Source organism: Centropristis striata, chromosome 17, assembly GCF_030273125.1.
Source record: "Centropristis striata isolate RG_2023a ecotype Rhode Island chromosome 17, C.striata_1.0, whole genome shotgun sequence".
Taxonomy (NCBI): domain Eukaryota; kingdom Metazoa; phylum Chordata; class Actinopteri; order Perciformes; family Serranidae; genus Centropristis; species Centropristis striata.
The window spans coordinates 16,810,386-16,831,079 of record NC_081533.1 but is presented as its reverse complement, the minus strand read 5'-3'; the positions used below and the strand labels follow the sequence as shown (position 1 = coordinate 16,831,079).

The following is a 20,694-nucleotide window of genomic DNA, read 5'->3' as shown; positions in this document are numbered from 1 at the left end:
GCGGTTTTCTCTGTGTGCTAACATGTGTCTAAAAACAGCCAGAGGCACAAAACTCATGAAACACACAAGTTAGAGCACATTAATGTAAACATGCAGCAACACAGGCTCGGCGGTTTTTATGCTTTATGACAGGGGTTACAAACTCAAATTACCTGGGGGCGACTGGAGGCAGTATGAAAATGACCAAAAAAAGACACAAAATTACTAAAAAAAGACACAAAATGACAAAAAAAGACACAAAATCACCAAAAAAACACACAAATTACTTGAAAATGACACAAAAAGACCAAAAAAGGCACAAAATGACTAAAAAAAGACACGAAAGACACAAAATGACTAAAAAAAGACACAAAATAATTTAAAAAGCCACAAAATGACCAAAAAAGACACAGAATGAGAAGACAAAATGACCAAAAATGACACAAAATTACCAAAAAGACACAAAATGAGAAGACAAAATGACCAAAAATGACTAAAAAAAGAAACAAGATGAACAAAAATGACAAAAAAATTACACAAAATGAACAAAAATACACAAAATGAGAAGACAAAATGACCAAAAATGACTAATAAAAGAGACAAAATAACTAAAAAAGACACAACAAAAGGTGTTAAAGTGGTGTATACAGGCAGGATGAAAAGGATTCAAAAATGGACAAAATAGCCCAAAAAGACTCCATAGAGTTAGTGTAAACATGCACCAACACAGGCTCGGTGGTTTTTATGTTTTATGAGGTCTGAGGTCAGAAGCTGCTGATATATTGTTGAGAAGGAGAGTTGTGTTCATACTTGCAGACACTCTCACAGGCAGTAGGGTCAAAGGTCAAGCTTGGTCATAGGGTCATAGACACTGTAATTCATCTGTGCACCTACACCAGCTGCCTCTCCACAGCACAGGTGCCAAAAATAAAGAAATAAAGCTGATTTTAACTAAGTGAGTCACATTGACTTTGACTGTTAACTGTAAAGATTTCTCTGGAGAAACATGTTGAGCAGCTGGCGGGGGGACCGTGTCAGGTTTCAGGTACAAATAGAGAAAAATGAGGTGTCTTAGTTCTCTAATAACAGCCCTGTTCCACCCAATCCATCATTCATAACCGTTTCCAACACAGGAATACATTTATATAATTAAAACTCCCTGTTTTTAGTCTTTCATTGTTGTTAACTCTATGGAGTCTTATAGGGCTATTTTGTCCATTTTTGAATCCTTTTCATGTCTTTTTGTGTCTTTGTAAGTCATTTGTGTCTTTTTTTGGTCATTTGTGTCTTTTTGTGTCTTTTTTGTCATTTTGTGTCTTCTGTGGGTCTTTTTGGTCAGTTTGTCTTCTCATTTTGTGTCTTTTTTGGTCTATTTGTGTCTTTTTTGGTCATTTTGTGTCTTTTTGTCTTTTTTGTAATTTTGTGTCTTTTTTTGCTCATTTTGTGTCTTTTTTAGTCATTTTGTGTCTTTTTGTGCCTATTTTTGTCATTTTGTGTCTTTTTGTGCCTTTTTTTGTCATTTTGTGTCTTTTTTTGGTCATTTTGTGTCTTTTTTTAGTCATGTTGTGTCTTTTTTGGTCATTTTGTGTCTTTTTTAGTCATATTGTGTCTTTTTTAGTCATTTTCTTTCTTTTTTGATCATTTTCTGTCTTTTTTAGTCCTTTAGTCCAACATAAAATGTGATTTTGAATCTTTTTTTAACTTTCAAAACACTATCATGCTCAATAAAGAATTTGAAATCTTGCAAATGTGAACAAAGGTTACAAATATAACATATAAGAGGGTTACATCCAGTTCTATAATGTTATACTAAATATAGGGCTCCACACTGCTTCGTTTTCTAGTCTGGATGTGATGAAGAAGTCTGGATTTGGAGCTTTTTAACTCCAGGGGTTAAAAGTTATGCACTTGGCTAGAAATGAGATGACCGAGCAGATGAAAGAAAGAAAGAAACATTACTATTATTTAACACATTATTATAGTAATTAAAAACAGAACGTTCTTCTTAATGATAACAAATGATACTCAGGACTGTGTTTTTTCAATTGGCGATCTCAGTTTGTTTAATTCGAGCCATGTGCCGTATACGATGAGTATTACTTCCCACAAAGCTGAAAAGTTTCTCCATTACAATGACAAATTTGCCCAATTAGTCCCACCCTTCAGCTCTGCATCAGTCCCCACACATGTTTCTCAGCTCACTGTAACTGAGCAGATTCCTTCACGTTGCAACCAGCCTCCCATCTGGTCCTTAACCCCGGGGTCAGCACCGTAATGTAAAAATGTTAAATTTAGGGGATTAAAAATTATAGTCTGGATTTCATCAGTTTGAACTGTTGGAATACAAAGGTGGATTTTTTGTTTTATTCCTACATTTTATTTAAAATGTAGGAATGCTGTTCGCTATGTAAATATTTTTAACCATATTTAAGGAAATGTTCCTTTTGTTTACTGTGGACTGATTCTGAAAACCCATCAATTTTACTGATTCAATCCAGACGTCCAAAGTTCCTCGAAAGCTTTTCCTACCAAAATAATGATAATAATAGACCAACTTCCCAGAAGACTGGGCTCAAACCAATAGCAATATTGTAATACCATAAAGGTTTATTGTCATTAAATCACTGCAAAACATGAATGTTTTTGTGGATTTCATCATAAATAGAGTCGATTTCTTTCTCCAAAACAAATACAGCAATTTTAACTCTATATCAGGCGTCTCAAACTCAAATTACCTGGCGGCCGATGGAGGCAGTAACAAAATGACCAAAAAAAGACACAAAATGACTAAAAAAGACACAAAATGACCAAGAAATAAACAGAATGAACAAAAAAGACACAAAATTATAAAAAAAGACACAAAAAGAGCCCAAAATGACCAAAAAAAGACACAAAATGACTAAAAAAGACACAAAATGACCAAAAAAGATACAAAATGACTAAAAAATACACAAAATTATTAAAAAAAGACGCAAAGTTATTAAAAAAGACACAATTAATAAAAAAAAGACACAAAATGATTTTTAAAAAGACAAAAAAATATTTTAAAAAGACACAAAATCATTTAAAAAAGACACAAAATTACAAAAAAAAGACACAAAATCACCAAAAAAACAAACACTAAATTACCAAAAAAAGTAACTAAAGGGACTTTCCACACACAACACTGTAAAGTGCCATTCATATAAAACTCACATTAAACTTTCATATTCACTTTCAAGGTGGGGGCCACAAAATATCGTCACGAGGGCTGCAATTGGCCCGCTGGCCGCGAGTTTGAGTTATATACTTTTCAAAAGTGTCTTCTTACCTTGGAGATGTAGGCTTTGATGCCTTCGGCCAGTTTGATGCAGGGCTCTCCGAAGAGCTGGGCCAGCTGGTCTGGGATGTCCTGGTCCTTGTCCAGAGCGTTCAGTAAACTCAGACACTTCAGCTCCTCTGTCACCCCCTGGCTACGCACCTACACAACAAACACACAGAAAAATACAATATTGAAAATGTTTGTTTTTTGCGAGTTTGGACGAATCTTCTGAGCTCATGAGCTGTATTTGATGTGTCACATTTCCAGACATTTCGGACAGTAATCAACCCACACAGACTTAATCGTCCCAATCGCAGCAGTTTATCTTACATCATGGGTTGGGTTTGATAAGATGACTGGCATCCCGCGCAACTCAGATAAAAACTCAGAGTAAACTGCCACCTGATTGGGTTGCTCAACGACCCATCACATCTGTCATTTCTCTGATTGATTGGAGGCCCATCCAAAGCCATTTTGGACCACACTTGTTCATAACAACCATTGAAAATCTTGCGTGCGTGCGTGTATCTGTAGCTGTAATCACATCAAAGGCATTGGGGTCGACCAATCAGAGCAGAGCAATCAACAGAATTAACTGCCACCTGAATGTTCCGGCACAGTGACAGCAGCCAGAGATGGACAGACTGGAATTTCTGGCCTCAAACAGATCAGATCAGACTTCACTTTGAGCGTCCTGAGTTCTTCCTGAACGTCTACATATGTTTTTTGTGAAGAAAAATGAAGAAATAGCTTTGTAAGAGCGATCTGAAGAACTGTTAAATATGCTTTTCTACAGAAATCTTCCTGCGTTTTTAATATGGGAGCCAATAAGGCTGTTGGTGGTGTTGGTGGCGCATCTGTGCGTCCTACGCCCAAACTATAACTCTGACAGCTTTACCAGAGGATTGTGAGGGAGAAGACACATTTTCCTACGTTTCTATGTATAAATTATCTCTGTAGAGTGGAATTTGTGGCCCCCTGTACACAAGACTTGTGTCTACTGTTTAAAGTTTAAATGGAGTCTCTAGGTGAGATCATTGCCGAGAAGTAGATGTTTAAAAATCTCCAATTATTGTTCTTTTTCACTCATTTTTTTTCGGCCGTCCCATTCTTTATAATGAATTTGGTTATGATCATGGAAAATGTTTAGATATCAGCTCTTAAATTAAACTCTAATCACCTATTTTTATTGTTATCATTATATTTGTCAAAACAAATGTAGCTTTAGTTGTACCAGGCATTAAAATGAACAAGAAATTGAAGAAAACAATGGTCTATGAATTGTTTTCCATGACTGTAACATCCCTTGACTGGACACAAAACATTAAAAGGATTCCAGTTTGAATGCACAATCTACAAATACTTTTATTAATATAACAATTCCTATTGATGTAGCTCTTTGATGATATATGCCTGCTCGTGTAAAGAGCATGGGACTTTCATGCATGTCATTTTTTCCTGCTGCTAAGAATGGAACTAGTTAATAATGTCACTCTCTCATCTAAAACAGTCAGAATCAGTGCATTAACTCATTTTTCTGTCCGTCTTCTCTTTCATACGTTTCTTATTTTCTGTGATCTTCTTGTTTACTTTATTACAGCTCGCTCCTTATGTACATCTGTTTACCTTTACTGTACATGTTTTACTGTTTATTTCTTTATTCGGTGCCCATTTCTCAAAACGTGCTGAAGTGTAACTGTCCTTGGGACACACACACATGCACACAAATTCTTGTACAGTGACAGTACAGTGAATTCCCTAGTAAGGTTATAATTTTTGGGGATTTTTCATTAGTTTTAGTTTTAATTTAATTTTGAATTTTTGTTTTCAAATTCAATTAGGGTGAGTTTGCTATTTTTAGTTTTGTTTTAATTTTTTGGAAAATGCTTCGTTTTAATTTAGTTTTTACTAGTTTTAGTGTTAGTTTTAGTTTTTTTGTAATGGGGTATTTGTTGGCTTGGCAGATTAAAAGAGGTCACAGTAAATTTTGCCTTTATTTCCTTTGTCTTATCCATCTTTATTACGTATGAAAAAAGTTGACAAAGACGAAAACAAAGGACATTTTCACTATAATTTAAGTTAGTTTTGTAACCAAAAAATATCTCTTTTTTTTTTTTAAACGATAACGTTTTTTTCAATTCTAGTTTTCGTGATTTTGTAAGTTTTTCGTTAACTATAATAACCTTGTTCCCGAACAAAAAAGCCTTTAAAGAAGTGAGGACTGGCCAAAATGTCCTCACTTCTCAAAATTTTTTAAAACGTGTTCCTGTCCTCACTATGTATGAAGTACAACAACACACACACACACACACACACACACACACACACACACACACACACACACACACACACACACACACACACACACACACACAGTATATTTGCCTTAATGTGCCTTGTGGTAAGAGAAAGAAAGTGGAGAAATCACACGGTGGAAATTGGGAAAGAACCTGAAACCAAATGTAACCAAAATGTTTTGGCACATGGACTGCTGGTTCAGGCAGCTGCAACACAACTCCCTGTGCGTAAATACTCAGCTTACCAGGGAGTTTCTGCTGGACACACACACACACACACACACACACACACACACACACACACACACACACACACACACACACACACATAGTGCATCCATATCCAGGGTTCATACACTTTTTCAATGGTCAAATTCAAGCACTTTAAGGACTTTCGAGGTCCATTTTCAAGCTTTTCCAGTACCGTTGAACGGTTGAAAATGTCATGTTTGAGATGAGTACTTCAATACATAAAGGGGTAATTTCACTTCACCATACCACCAGCAATGGTATTACACTTTCAACAACTAAAAGTAGTTTGCTAATCTCATAAAACATACTGGTATGGGAATCTAGGGGCTAGGAGCAAAAGTAAGCTCACAAAAATCATCAAGCGGCAGCTGGTGGAACTAAACACAACCCAAACTAGGAGGAAAGAAACACAAATAGGCTACTTCAGGAGCCCTCACATCCACTAGGAATTAGAAAAACTCCCTTCAGTAAGAAGATACAGGGTAGAGCAACAAGAAACATCTCAGAAACAAGAAGATGCAGGCGGAGCGCTCTTCATTTCAGATTATAGGCTATAGCAGGGGTCTCAAACTCACGGCCCACGGGGGCCAATTGCCGCCCTCGTGACGATGTTTTGTGGCCCCCACCGAATATATGAAAGTTTAATGTGAGTTTTAAATGAATGGCACTTTACCGTGTTGAGTGTGGAAGGTCCCTTTAATTTAATTTTAGTTTTTTTCTGTCATTTTGTGTCATTTTTGGTCATTTTTGTGTCATTTTGTGTCTTTTTTAATAATTGTGTGTCTTTTTTGGTAATTCTGTGTATTTTTTGTCATTTCGTGTCTTTTTTTAAATAATTTTGTGTCTTTTTAAAATAATTTTGTGTCTTTTTCTGTCATTTTGTTTCTTTTTTAAGTATTTTAGGTTTTTTCTATAATTTTCTATCTATTTTTAGTAATTTTGTGTCTTTTTTTGGTCATTTTGATACTGCCTCCAGCGGCCCCCAGGCAATTTGAGTTTGGTTTTTTTTTCCATTGAAAATGCGGTTATCTATAGTCAGATTGCAAGAGAAATACAGTCAGAATTTCAAGCACTTAATCCAATATTCGAACACTTTTCAAACCTTGAAATTCGACATTAAAATTCAAGCATTTTCAAGGATCCTGCATATCGAGACATCTAATAAGAGACATTTACATTTCCTCCGAGGCGGAGAGGAAATTGTCCTTTTGTCCCTTTCGCTACGCCTCCTGTTTGGCAGCAACTTCCATCTGAATTAAGAGATGTTTTCATGTAATTTTGGGGCAGCATGGGTCGAATAAGACATCTTTGGGAACCGAAATGTAGCGAGAGGCTGAATGTGCATGTAAGTGTGTGTGTGTGTGTGTGTATGTGTGTGTGTGTGTGTGTGTGTGTGTGCGTGTGTGCAGCCTTCAGGGAGGTTGTAAGCGTCACGGTCTGAAAGCCCGGCTAATGACTCTATAACAAGCACTGATGAGGAGAAGGAGATTACAGAGCTGCACTCCTTCACCCCTCTTCTTTATTTTTATTAATTTCTTTCCGCTTGACCCCCGTTTTCTAATGAAACCCGCTCCTTTTGTTTTCTTTCTTTGTGGTTTCTGCCTCCACATCCCTTTTCTTTTATCTTTCTCTTTTCTTTTGTCTCAGCAGTAGTGTTACTGTTTATGCTTGAGTGGGTTTCCCTGTTCCTGGTGAAGGTACGATGTGTCTCTGTATCAGTCCAAACCAAGCGGGAAGGACGAGGCGCCTACGGGAAACTCTCTGGGTTTCTTTGGGGCCACATGGAGTCCTGAACAGGATGACTCATCTCTTTAATGGCTTTGTGTGTCTAATTAGATGCACGTCGTAATTGTTCCAGTTAGTTCACATTCCCATAACAAGAATCTATCAAGGTTGTAGTGTTGTGTGAACAAACGGTGGACTTTCACCCAGGAGGGGTTCATGTCCCGGTGAAAACAAAAGTCAATCACTTTTTACGTAAACTACGTTGTTTATGTAATTTACGTAATTTCCGTGGCTCACGTCGTCCTCGTAACTATTTAACTTCCGGCGTTTACGTACATTTATTTACTGTTTAAACCATGGGTCTCGCGGCCCGCGGGCCAATTGCGGCCCTCGTGATGATATTTTGTGGCCCCCACCTTGATATGAAAGTTTAATGTGAGTTTTATATGAATGGTTTTAATTTTGTGTCTTTTTTTGTAATTTTGTTTCTTTATTTTGGTAATTTTGTGTCTTTTTTAAAAATTATTTTGTGTCTTTTTTTGGTCATTTTCTGTCTTTTTTAAGTAACTTAGTTTTTTTCTGTCATCTTATGTCCTTTCCACCAGTGCCAAGGACTCGTCTGGAGAACTCACATCCAGCGTCTCGTCATTGTCCTTCAGTGTTGCGATGTGAGCACAGAAAGAACATTAGGTCATAACAGATCATCTGCATACAATCAGAACACTTCCCAACAAAAACTGCTGACAGCGGCGTCTGGGCAGAGATAATTTGTCTGCTGCGAGATGGCTTGTGATGACAGCTACTGCTGGCAGACGTGTTAGAGAGGTTCACACATGGATGAGTGGATATGAGCCCGTTCACAGCAGCAAATGTGTGTCTTTTTTTTTGTCATTTTGGTGTCTTTTTGTCATTTTGTGTCTTTTTTAAGTAATTTTGTGTCTTTTGGGGTCATTTTGTGTCTTTTTTTGGTAATTTTGTGTCTTTTTAAATACATTTTGTGTCTTTTTTAAGTAATTTTCTGTATTTTGGGGTCATTTTGTGTCTTTTTTTTGGTCATTTTGTGTCTTTTGGGGTCATTTTGTGTCTTTTTTAAATAATTTCATTTTTTTTTCTTTCATTTTGTGTCTTTTTTTGGTCATTTTGTGTCTTTTTTAAGTAATTTCGTTTTTTTTTCTTTCATTTTGTGTCTTTTTTTTGGTCATTTAGTGTCTTTTTTAAGTAATTTCATTTTTTTTTCTTTCATTTTGTGTCTTTTTTTGGTCATTTTGTGTCCTTTTTAAGTAATTTCGTTTTTTTTTCTTTCATTTTGTGTCTTTTTTAAGTAATTTTGAGTCTTTTGGGGTCATTTTGTGTCTTTTTTGGGGAATTATGTGTCTTTTTTAGGTCATTTAGTTTTTTTTCTGTCATTTTGTGAGGTGGATTGTGATGACAGCTACTGCTGGCACAAGTGTTGGGGAGGTTCACACATGGATGAATGGATCTGAGCCCGTTCACAGCAGCAAACGGAGTGAAAGTAGGCTCCGTCTCTTCCTCCCGGCGCCTCTGCCAAAACTAACTCCCTGCTTTGGTGGTTCTGGCTGAAGGATTAATTGTTATTAAGGAGTGTCTTTTGCATGTGGGAATAAAAGGTTGCCTTGCATGTGTGTCCATTAAGTTTGGACAGGGCCGGTAGGGAGTGTCTCATCCATGTTAGTGAGGAGATAAAGCCAGTGCACATCAGTGCCCTGAGCTGAAAACAAGATTAGGAGACAACTTTCTGCTCCATTAGTGTACGGAGACGAGGCCAGAGGCTAAACCCAGCTATGCAGAGAAACATTATCATCAGGTTGAGACGCTGTCTTTTCTTTTCTTAGGCTTTCAATCTGCACAAAGAAACTTCTCCCTGAGTCGAGTTAGTGAGAGGTCACGTAATTCCTGAAAGCTTTCTTTGGATTCATTGCTGATTAGCAGGATTTTTTATTTATTTTTTCCTGCCAACAAGAAGAAACAAGTAACATTGACATCATTTATGTTGGAGACCTGGTGAAAAGAAGCAAACATGATCAGCAATTCCATCACTTATTGAATTAGTAATTCTGTGTCTTTTTTGGTCATTTTGTGTCTTTTTTGGGTCATTTTGTGTCTTTTTAAAAATAATTTTGTGTTGTGTGGTCATTCTGTGTATTTTTTGGTCATTTTGTGTCTTTTTTAAGTAATTTTGTGTCTTTTTTGGTCATTTTGTGTCTCTTTTTGGTCATTTTGATACTGCCTCCAGCAGCCTCCAGGTAATTTGAGTTGGACCAAAGTGGTTAATGACAGATGTCACCATCCTTAGAGCCTGTTAGCAGCCTGTTTTTTTCCAAAATTGGCTCGGTTTCCTTACTCAGCATTTAATGCTGATCAGCAGAAAGTTTTTTTTTTTATTTTTTTTTTTTACTGCCAACAAGAAGAAACAAGAAACATGGACATAATTTATGTTGGAGACTAGTGAGAAGAAGCAAACATGATCAGCAAGTCCATCACTTATTGAATTAAAATGGCACTCACTCAAATCTTGCAATGTTTTTTCGCAAAACTCATTCGTTTATCCACCCAAAAATTTGGATCCAATCCAAAATGTAATGTTTTTTTCGGCCATGCTACACACTTCCATCAAGTTTTATGAAAATTACAGCCGGTAGTTTTTCCATTCCCCTGCTGACAAACAGACAAGCACACAAACAAACCAAACCAAAACTAGAACGGCAGTCAGAGAGCTCAGACCTCGCCAAGGCCCACGGTGCATTCATGTGCTCCCCAGATGCTCCCGTTTCCAGAGTTGGGAGGTAATTTTGGCTTGTCTGGGTTCATGAGTTCAAACCTGTTTGCAGTCTTTGCATGACAAATCACAGCAAAGAAAACAGATCAGGTGATCCTCGCAATATAATTGGGAAACTGCTTTTTTTTTGGCTTGTTCTGACACAACATGAATGGAGCATAAAATGCCTTTTCTTGCTATGCTAAAAGTAAAAAAAATACTTGTTGTATCCGCCCTTTGACTTGGATCAGCTCCAAAATGTTCTGTGTTCTTCCTCGGGCCATACTGCACCCTGCCACCAAGTTTCATAAAAATTAGGTCAGTAATTATTCTCTCAATCAGATAAACAAACAAACGGAGCCAAACACAAAACCTCCTTGGCAGAGATAATGAACTCATGAATACCTGAACTAACCCAACAGGAATCTTTCAGTCTTACTTGGAAACGTGACCAAGATTCACGCTTACAGCTCTGACCTAAATGCCAACGGTGTGATGACGCAGGTTTGATGATTTCTATTTTAGTTTAGCATTAACACTGAACACAAACAACAGCTGAGGCTGATGTAAATATCGTTCATTTTAGCATTTTAGCATTTGAGATGTCAGAGGATCAGGATTCAGAATTTATCTTTAAAACATCAACATTAACATAAAACATTGAAGTTTAATGTGAGTTTTATATGAACGGCACTTTACCGTGTTGTGTGTGGAAGGTCCTTTAATTACTTTTTTAGTAATTTTGTGTATTTTTTTGGTCATTTTGTGTCTTTTTTGGGTCATTTGTGTCTTTTTTTGGTCATTTTGTGTCTTTTTTTTTAGTCATTTTGTGTCTTTTGTGGTAATTCTGTGTATTTTTTTTGTCATTTTGGTGTCTTTTTTAAGTAATTTTGTGTCTTTTTTTGGTCATTTTGTGTCTTCTTTTTGTAATTATGAGTCTTTTTTTGGTCATTTTGTGTCTTCTTTTTGTAATTATGAGTCTTTTTTTGGTCATTTTGATACTGCCTCCAGCAGCCCTAGGTAATTTGAGTTTGAGACCTCTGGTCTCAATCAAAGTGGTTAATGACAGATGTCACCATGCATCCTTAGAGCCATGCAGCCTGTTTTTCCAAAATTGGCTCGGTTTCCTTACTCAGCTGTTGTTTCTGTATTCAATACACCAAACATGGTGTCTGGCTCTAACTGGAAGCCAGCACCGCCACATAAAGCCAAGCTGGTTCCTCATCCTTCCAAATTTGGACTCCTTGCAGGATCTTTTTGCTTCATTCTTCATTTATTCTCTCAAAGGCCAAATCCTGCAGCCCTGTTGGCGTCACATGACTCTTCTGTTGCATCGTTCCTGTTATTGTTTTGCATTATTACAATATCCATTGCTCCTTTTGAGGCCAAAGAACTGAAATGTGAGTAATTATATCAGTTATTTCCTTTACTCGTTGTGTTTTTGGTTTAGAAAAACAGTTGGAAAGCAGAGAGGAAAATGTGAGAGGCTCTGCAGAGCAGTATAGACATCAAGCCTCCAGAGATGGGGGGACTCTACATCATTACCATGCAACTGGAACTGCTCCACAGGTTTTAAACATGAACAGTGAGAGGAGGACCCTCCCCCTCTCCGGAGTGCTCCTTTGACAGCAGTTTCTCTTTGCCAAGTCCTGACTCCATTAGCTATCATTCCGGGAATAAGCTACACCCCAGTGATTCAACATTAACAAATCAGTAAACTGACAGAAGGTCAGCCTTTGTGTGCTAATGGAAATTAATTCTGACAAATACTTGCTTTTAATTCCAATCAAATGATTTAACCCTCTGGAGTCCACGAAAGCGCCGGAGCAAAACTTCTTCAAGATGTCAAAAAAAGACACAAAAATGACCAAAAGAGACAAAATGACTAGAAAAGTGACACAAAATGACAAAAAAAGACACAAAATTAGAAAAAAAGGCACAGAACTAGAAAAAAGAGACAAAATGACCAAAAAAGACACAAAATCACCAAAAAAAGACACAAAATCACCAAAAAACACACAAAATTACAAAAAAGACAAAATGACCCAAAAAAGACACAAAAAGGAAACAAAATGACAAAAACTACAAAATAACAAAAAAAGACACAACAATAGACACAAAATGACCAAAAAAGACACAAAATGACAAAAAAGGACACAAAATAACTAAAAAAAGACAACGATAGACACAAAATGACAAAAAAGACACAAAATAACTAAAAAAAAAAAAGACACAAAATGACCATAAAAGACATGAAAAGGTTGTCAAAAATGGACAAAATAGACTCCATAGAGTTAATCATAATCTCGCCTGCTTTTCTTTCCTGAAGTTTTTCTTTTAAATCAACATACTTTTCTCTCCACAGAGGACGTATATATGTATATACTTTTTTGGCAAATAACTCTTAAATTCTTGTCTCTGCAACATGTCCCCTGAGCGGCATATTTTGTGTGCTGACACTGATGACTTGTCCTTCCCTCGGCTCTTGAGCAACGAGTCCATCGGGCCGGTTCAGCAGCCAAACGCAGACTAACACATGCTGAAAACATTCAGCAACACACAAGATCTGATGTAACTCTCCCATGTGCTGTTAAAATAGGTCGGGTATGATTTTGGCTCAGACGTAAGAAGAAAAGGGGAGTGTGTCTGTAAATATGATTTGCGGTGGATATTACCTGAGAATGTATATTGTTTTAACATATCTGCTTTACAGTCATTTCTTTTTATTCTCTGATAGAACAGAGGAGCTCTCAGGTGGTTTTAGTTGTCTACGCAAGGTGGCCATGCTGGTGGTCTTGGTGCAACAGACGACTCAATCTGCAAGTATTTATTCATACAGCAACCTATGCCCTTTAACCTCAAAATGTGTGTGTGTGTGTGTGTGTGTGTGTGTGTGTGTGTGAAACATGTGTATCTGGAGAAGTGTGCAGGCTTACGCGCGCATTTGTGTGTATGTGACTGTTGTGTATGTGACTAAAATCACATAAAGTTACCTGTGTGTGTGTGTGTGTGTGTGTGTGTGTGTAATTAAAATCGCATAAAGTTACCTGTGTGTGTGTGTGTGTGTGTGTGTGTAACTAAAATCACATAAAGTTACCTGTGTGTGTGTGTGTGTGTGTGTGTGTGTAACTAAAATCACATAAAGTTACCTGTGTGTGTGTGTGTGTGTGTGTGTGTGTGTGTGTGAAACATGTGTATCTGGAGGAGTGTGCAGGCTTACGCGCGCATTTGTGTGTGTGTGTGTGTGTGTGTAACAAAAATCATATAAAGTTACTTGTGTGTGTGTGTGTGCGTGACTAAAATCACATAAAGTTACCTGTGTGTGTGTGTGTGTGTGTGTGTGTGTGTGTGCGTGTGTGTGTGTGTAATTAAAATTGCATAAAGTTACCTGTGTGTGTGTGTGTGTGTGTGTGTGTGTGTGTGTGTGTGTGACTAAAATCACATAAAGTTACCTGTGTGTGTGTGTGTGTGTGTGTGTGTGTGTGTGTGTGTGTGTGTGCGCGTGTGTGTGTTTGAAGCATGTGTATCTGGAGGAGTGTGCGTGCTTACGCGCATGTGTGTGTGTGTTTATCTGTAACTGTAATCAGATCGAAGATCAAAGGCAATCAGAGCAATCAACAGAATTAACTGCCACCAACTGTCAAAGTCCCGGAACAGTGACAGCAGAGGTGGACGGACTAGAATTTCTGGCCTCGAACAGAAAGCATTTTTGGCAAAACCATAATACCTATCATTGATCCGACTTCACTTTGAGCGTCCTGAGTTCTTCCTATTCTTCCTATTTTCCTTGCAAGTTTTTTTTGTTTTTTTGTTGTTGCAATGAATCTGCAGAACTGCTAAAGCCAAAAGAAAGAGAATAATTAGAAAAGGTTTCTCAGACTGTCAGAATATTATTTTTGGGCTTTGAACCTGAAACATAGCTCAGAACTACTGTTCACCAAAAGACAGAGCTAAACTGGGATCGTCCCTGATGACCTGCTTCTGGAAGCCGTCACACACACACACACACACACACACACACACACACACATTTTATCCCTCCTAAGCCAGAAGACATGTGGTCTCTCATGGCTGTCCATGCTGAATTGGATGACTGGGCTCCAGAACGAGAGGAAGGGTCCGGGCTGACAGAGCTCCTGTGATCCTGATGCCGGCTCTCTCAGGAAGCAGTGAACAATGCTTCACTGTTCCCTCCCCTCTCTCACTGCATGTGTGAGTGCGTGCACATAACGTATTACGTGTGTGTATCTGTGTGTGTGGCCTGCCCTCAGTGTGTATGTGTGTGTGTGTGTGTGTGTTTGGCTGGCCCTCGCTGGACACCAAACCCTGAAAAGAATATCTCAGAGGGCCACTTGGAAACCAAGCTACAATTTTGTGTGTGTGTGTGTGTGTGTTCTTGTCCTTCCTACATAGTGAGGACCGGAACACGTATTTAACCAACAGAGTGAGGACATTTTTGCAAAGTGAGGACATTTCGGCCAGTTCTCACTTTTTTAAAGGCTTTTTTGAGATTTCAGACTTTGTTTTCAAGGTTAATGGTTCCTATTAGGTTTATGTTAGGGTTGGGCATTTAGTTGTGATGGTGAAGGTTGGGTTAAGGGGCTAGGGAACAAAGTTATTATAGTTAACGAAAACGAAACAAAACAACGAAAACTAGAATTGAAAAAGCATTTTAGTTAAGAAAAAAAGATAATGAACTAAAACTATTTTTTGGTTACAAAACTAACTAAAATTATAGTGAAAATGTCCTTCGTTTTCGTCTTTGTCAACTTTTTTCATACATAATGAAGATGGATAAGACAAAGGAAATAAAGGCAAAATTTACTGTGACCTCTTTTAATCTCCCACCCAACAAATACCCCATTACTAAAAACTAAAACTAATAAAAACTAAACTAAAACTAGCAAACTCACTCTAAAAACGAACTAAAACTAACTGAATTTGAAAACAAAAATTGACAACTAAAACTAATGAAAAATCCCAAACTATTATAACCTTGCAAGGGAATTCACTGTTCCAATGAGGGTCCTCACAAAGATAGAAGTACAAGAATGTGTGTGTGTGTGTGTGTGTGTGTGTGTGTGTGTGTCTGAGAGTTCCTTGGCAGTCCAAAACTCTCATTTGAAGGGATTAGGAAGAGGAGAAGGTGGCCACGTAACTCAAATCCAGCAGGTCAGAGGTCTGGACCGAGAGTGTGTGTCTGTGTGTGTGTTGGGGGATGAACAGTGCACACAGAGGGGAAAAAGAGGGAGAGAGTTGGCTGCATTTCAGAATACTTTCTCTTCTGCTTTGTGATGAAACAGACAAGACGGAGCGATGGGTGGAACAACAGCTGAGACCTCGCTAGCAGTGGCACCAAACATAAATCCCATTAGCCAAACACAGAGGCAGAGAGATACACAGAGAGGAGAAGAGAAATAAAACACAGAGAGCCAACAGCACAGTGGAACCAGCTTCATCATGTTGAGTTACACCCTGCAGCCTAAACCTTACTGTCAGTGTCTGGAGGGGAGAGTGGTGCAGTAACAGGAAAGTAAAGACGTATATTAATAATGGCATTTTTTTTGTGTTGTCTGCAAGTCATTTTGTGTCTTTTTTTGTGTCTTTTTTATGTCTTTTTTTGATAGTTTTGTGTTTGTTGTTGTGTCTAATTTGGTCATTTTGTGTCTTTTTTGGTCATTTGTGTCTTTTTTGGTCATTTTGTGTCTTTTTTGGTCATTTGTGTCTTTTTTGGTCATTTTGTGTCTTTTTTCTAATCATTTTGTCTTTTTTGGTCATTTTGCGTCGTTTTTCTAGTCATTTTGTGTCATTTTGTGTCTTTTTTGGTGATTTTGTGTCTTTTTTCTAGTAATTTTGTGTCTTTTTGTGTCTTTTTTGGTGATTTTGTGTCTTTTTTCTAATCATTTTGTGTCTTTTTTGGTCATTTTGCGTCGTTTTTCTAGTAATTTTGTGTCTTTTTGTCTTTTTTGGTCATTTTTGTGTCTTTTTTGAACACTAAATTACTTAAAAAGACACAAAATTACAAAAAAGACACAAAATGAATAATTAAAGGGACCTTCCACACACAACACGGTAAAGTGCCATTCCTATAAAACTCACATTAAACTTTCATATCAAGGTGGGGGCCACAAAATATCGTCACAAGGGCCGTAATTGGCCCGTGGGCCGCAAGTTTGAGACCCATGCTTTGAAGAGAGCATGCATAAACTCAAACAGGGCTGTCTGAAGGCAAGTAAAGCAGTGAGAATATTCAAGATAAAGCATAAACTTGATATTTATTTCTTTTTAGTGGCTTAAATATGCCATATACTGTCACATGACTATGAACAAGAACCTCATCCAACCCCACTCAAATAATAATGAGTGAACATGATGTCAGGGTTAATGAACGCAGTAAAATTAAACAACTCCCATTTTTAGGCCCCAAACCAGGCAAAATAAAAAATATATGCAACACATGTTACCACTCAAACATCGGCCACACAGTATCAGTTCCCTAACATGTTGCTGTGGTGATTAGCCGTTATGTGAAACATGCATGCTTACAGATTTAGTGAAAGTCTGATGTAGTCATAAACACTGACACATTGTATTTATTATGAGGTGGGCGTGCTGGTGATTTACAGCCTTTGCACTTAAGCAACTATTGACTGTTAAGATGAGACTGCAAGTCTTCATGTTACTCACTTTTTGTGAAAACTGCCCCAAAGCAATCGTTAAAAGTTAACACCTCAACCAGGAGATTCATGTTTGCATGTTCATACAGGCTTCTGTGTGTGGTATGTGTGCAAGGGCGAGAACGGGTCTATTTATGGGAACACATGTGTGTGTTCGTGTTCTTTCCAGTGCGCAGGCATCAGATTATGTCCACGATTTGTTAAGGTATTTAATCTAAATGCATGTGTGCAGTTTCTCCGTTTATCATCCCTTCAGGACTTCTGGCAGACGGCCAGTGGGGCTGAATTATTTGTTAAAGCTGCCTGTTGCATTAACTCTGTGGAGTCGTGGGCTATTTTGTCTTTTTGTGTCTTTGTAAGTCATTTGTGTCTTTTTTTCGTCATTTGTGTCTTTTTGTGTCTTTTTAGTGTCTTTTCAGGTAACTTTGTGTCTGTTGTTGTGTCTTTTTAGTTATTTTGTGTCTTTTTTGGTCATTTGTTGTCTTCTGTGGGGTTTTTTTGTTATTCTGTCTTCTCATTTTGTGTCTTTTTTGGTCATTTTGTGTCTTTTTTTTAGTCATTTTGTGTCTTTTTTTTAGTCATTTTGTGTATTTTATGGTCATTTTTTGTCTTTTTGTGTCTTTTCTTAGTCATTTTGTGGGTTTTTTTGGTCATTTTGTGTCTTTTTTAGTCCTTTAGTCCAACACCAAGTCTTTTTGTGTGTTTTTTTGTGTTTTTTTGGTCATTTTGTGTCTCCTGTGGGTTTTTTTTTTGTTATTCTGTCTTCTCATTTTGTGTCTTTTTTGGTCATTTTGTGTCTCTTTTTAGTCATTTTGTGTCTTTTTGTGTCTTTTTTTTTGTCATTTTGTGTCTTTTATAGTCATTTTTTCTCTTTTTGTGTCTTTTCTTAGTCATTTTGTGTCTTTTTTTTGGTCATTTTGTGTCTTTTTTAGTCCTTTAGTCCAACACCAAGTCTTTTTGTGTGTTTTTTGTGATTTTTTGGTCATTTAGTGTCTTCTATGGGGTTTTTTTTGTTATTCTGTCTTCTCATTTTGTGTCTTTTTTGGTCATTTTGTGTCTTTTTTTTGTTGTAATTTTGTGTCTTTTTTTAGTCTGCTTTGTTTTTTACGTCTGGATGTAAAAAAGAAGCCATGTTCGGCGCTTTTGGAGACTCCGGAGGGTTAATGACCAATAGCTTTGTCAGCAATCCATCACGTTAAAGAGCGACCGGGCCGAGAACATTTCTGATTGCCAACCGTACACAAAGCTATTTACGAGGGAAAACACAAAGGCCATTTTGACTATGAACAGTTTCTACCTCACCTCACAGCGCAGGCCAAGTTTTAGTCTGCTGTGAAAAGACAGACACTCCCCCCTTACATAAAGGCCTGCCAGCACCCAGCACACATAAGAGCAGCTTTCAGGGGAGTATTTTGAAAATCGGAGCCAGAGGCACAATCATTAGAGGACTGGGGAATAGAAACCACTGTTTTTAACATGGGTTCATGAAACCACATGCGTCCTGGCCTGGCCTCACATGCCAACATCAGTTTGCATCAAGAAACCACAATGCAGCCAAAGACGGAGACATTATTAAATTAAAAATGCAACCTAATTTATAGCACTTTGTTCACAGAGGGTCTTTAAACTCCTTTCTATCGATTGCTTGTGACATGGGACTTATCTTACTTGTGCTGATTGTAAACGTAGATGTTTAAAATTACAAGTGTAAGAGCCAGTATTATGTTAAAGAAAGTTGAGATTTTTATGGTGGATTACAGCGTGTTTTATATTGCCTTTTATTGCATAGTTGTCAATATTTTTGTCTTTTTGTGTCTTTTTTGGTAATTTTGTGTCTGTTTTGGTCATTTGTGTCTTTTTGTGTCTTTTTTAGTTATTTTGTGTCTTTTTTGGTCATCTGTGTCTTTTTTGTGTCTTTTTTGGTCATTTGTGTCTTTTTGTTAAATATTATCTTTAAGAAAGTTGAGATTTTTATTGTGGATTCCAGCATGTTTTATATTGGTTTTGGTAGTGTTCTGACATTGTTGCCTTTTATTGCATAGTTGTCAATATTTGTGTCTTTTTGGTCATTTGTGTCTTTTTGTGTCTTTTTTGTGTCTTTTTTGTGACACAAAAAGACCAAAAAAGACACAAAAAAGACACAAAAAAATACACAAAATAACTAAAAAAAGACACAACAAAAGACACAAAATGACAAAAAAAGACACAAAATAACTAAAAAAGACATGAAAAGGTTTTCAAAAATGGACAAAATAGTCCAAGACTCCATAGAGTTAAGATCTACGTTTGCCACTACAACGAAACTGAGAATAAACTTTTAAATCGTAAAAAACATGAGGATATCCAGACGTAAAGGTGAATAAAAACCACCGAACTCTTCTTCAAATCTACTCCATGGCTCACACTTCTTTCCTAGAAACACAACTCATCTGGGAATCAATGTTTGGTCTTTGTAAAGTCCCCCAGACTCAAAATGTAGAGATGAGTTGGCTTTGTCAAGGCCAAGACAATACTTTCAAAAACAGGCTTCTGATGAGTCGAACTAAAAGTGAAACAGCTAAAACGCAGACCTCCACCAAGGCCGTGCCCTATCTCACAAAGTGGAAAAACAATATTTTTCTCCTTCCTGTGATTCCAATCCAAAATGTAAAGAGTTCTTCCTTGGCCCATGCTACACATATCCTCCAAATTTCATGAAAATTGAACCTCTATTTTTTCTTGAATCCTGCTGACAAACAGACGGAAAACATAACCTCCTTGTTTATGGAAATACCAAAACCCTGATTGCATGTTGATGATAGGGGAGTATATCTATTTCACAACACATTTTCAATAAACAGCAGAAGAGCTTTCATCTGTTAAATATGCAAATATTAACCCTTTATGGGGCACTCCCGGAAATTGAAAATGTCAACCCTGAAGTGTTATTGGAAGATATTACAAGACTTTTTGCAAAATGTTTCATTTTTATACTGCAAATTGAGGTCAATTGAGTCATTATTATTATTATTATTATTATAATATTTATTAAAGTCTCTTTCCCACAGCAACCCTAAATAGACAATATCACATCATCTGCATCCATCAAAACTATTTATTATCTTTTTAGACTACTTATTACATATGCATAATGTCTCAATGTCTTTTTTTAAAGCACCTTATAGCCTATATGAGAAGCACACGTAAATTTAGTTGTATACTTTTTTAATACAATGACAATAAATATGGTTAAGGGTACCCTTAATAAAGGGTTAAGTGCTGTTTTAGAGAGTGTTTTGGCCGTTTTTTTTTACATTTTATTCATCAAAATTCTTTCATCTTTCCTACTTAAATTTCAAGCTCCACAGCCATCTGCAAATGAGTTGCGGGTAAGAAATCACGAACGCCATTAAATTTCAATCATACCGTTTGGCAGAAACTCACCGATTCAGGACCGCCTTTGTCTGACGGTGACGTCACTCTCTTTGAACTTTGATTTTCTCGACATTAATGATGATGACGGTGAACACAGCCCTCAAAGAGCTGCTTTGATTGCAGCTTTATGGGTAATTTGAAAGTGAGGAGGGAAAGTCTTTTAATCGCCAGACTCAATCAAAGAAAAATCATTTGTGTCTGTGCAGAGATTTAACACGACTGTGAAACTTCAAAAGCATGTAAATATATATCATATGAGGATAACTGAGCCTC

At 37.2% G+C, this 20,694-nt stretch overlaps 1 protein-coding gene across 1 annotated transcript in view; it reads right to left on the bottom strand.

Annotated features, from left to right (window-relative positions):
- The window catches only part of tnfsf10l (TNF superfamily member 10, like), a 106,207-nt gene that overhangs the window by 54,014 nt on the left and 31,499 nt on the right, over positions 1 to 20,694 (bottom strand). The window contains exon 2 of the mRNA XM_059354195.1: positions 3,290 to 3,439. Coding sequence (XP_059210178.1) covers positions 3,290 to 3,439 — 150 coding nt within the window. The remainder of the gene's footprint in view (positions 1 to 3,289; positions 3,440 to 20,694) is intronic.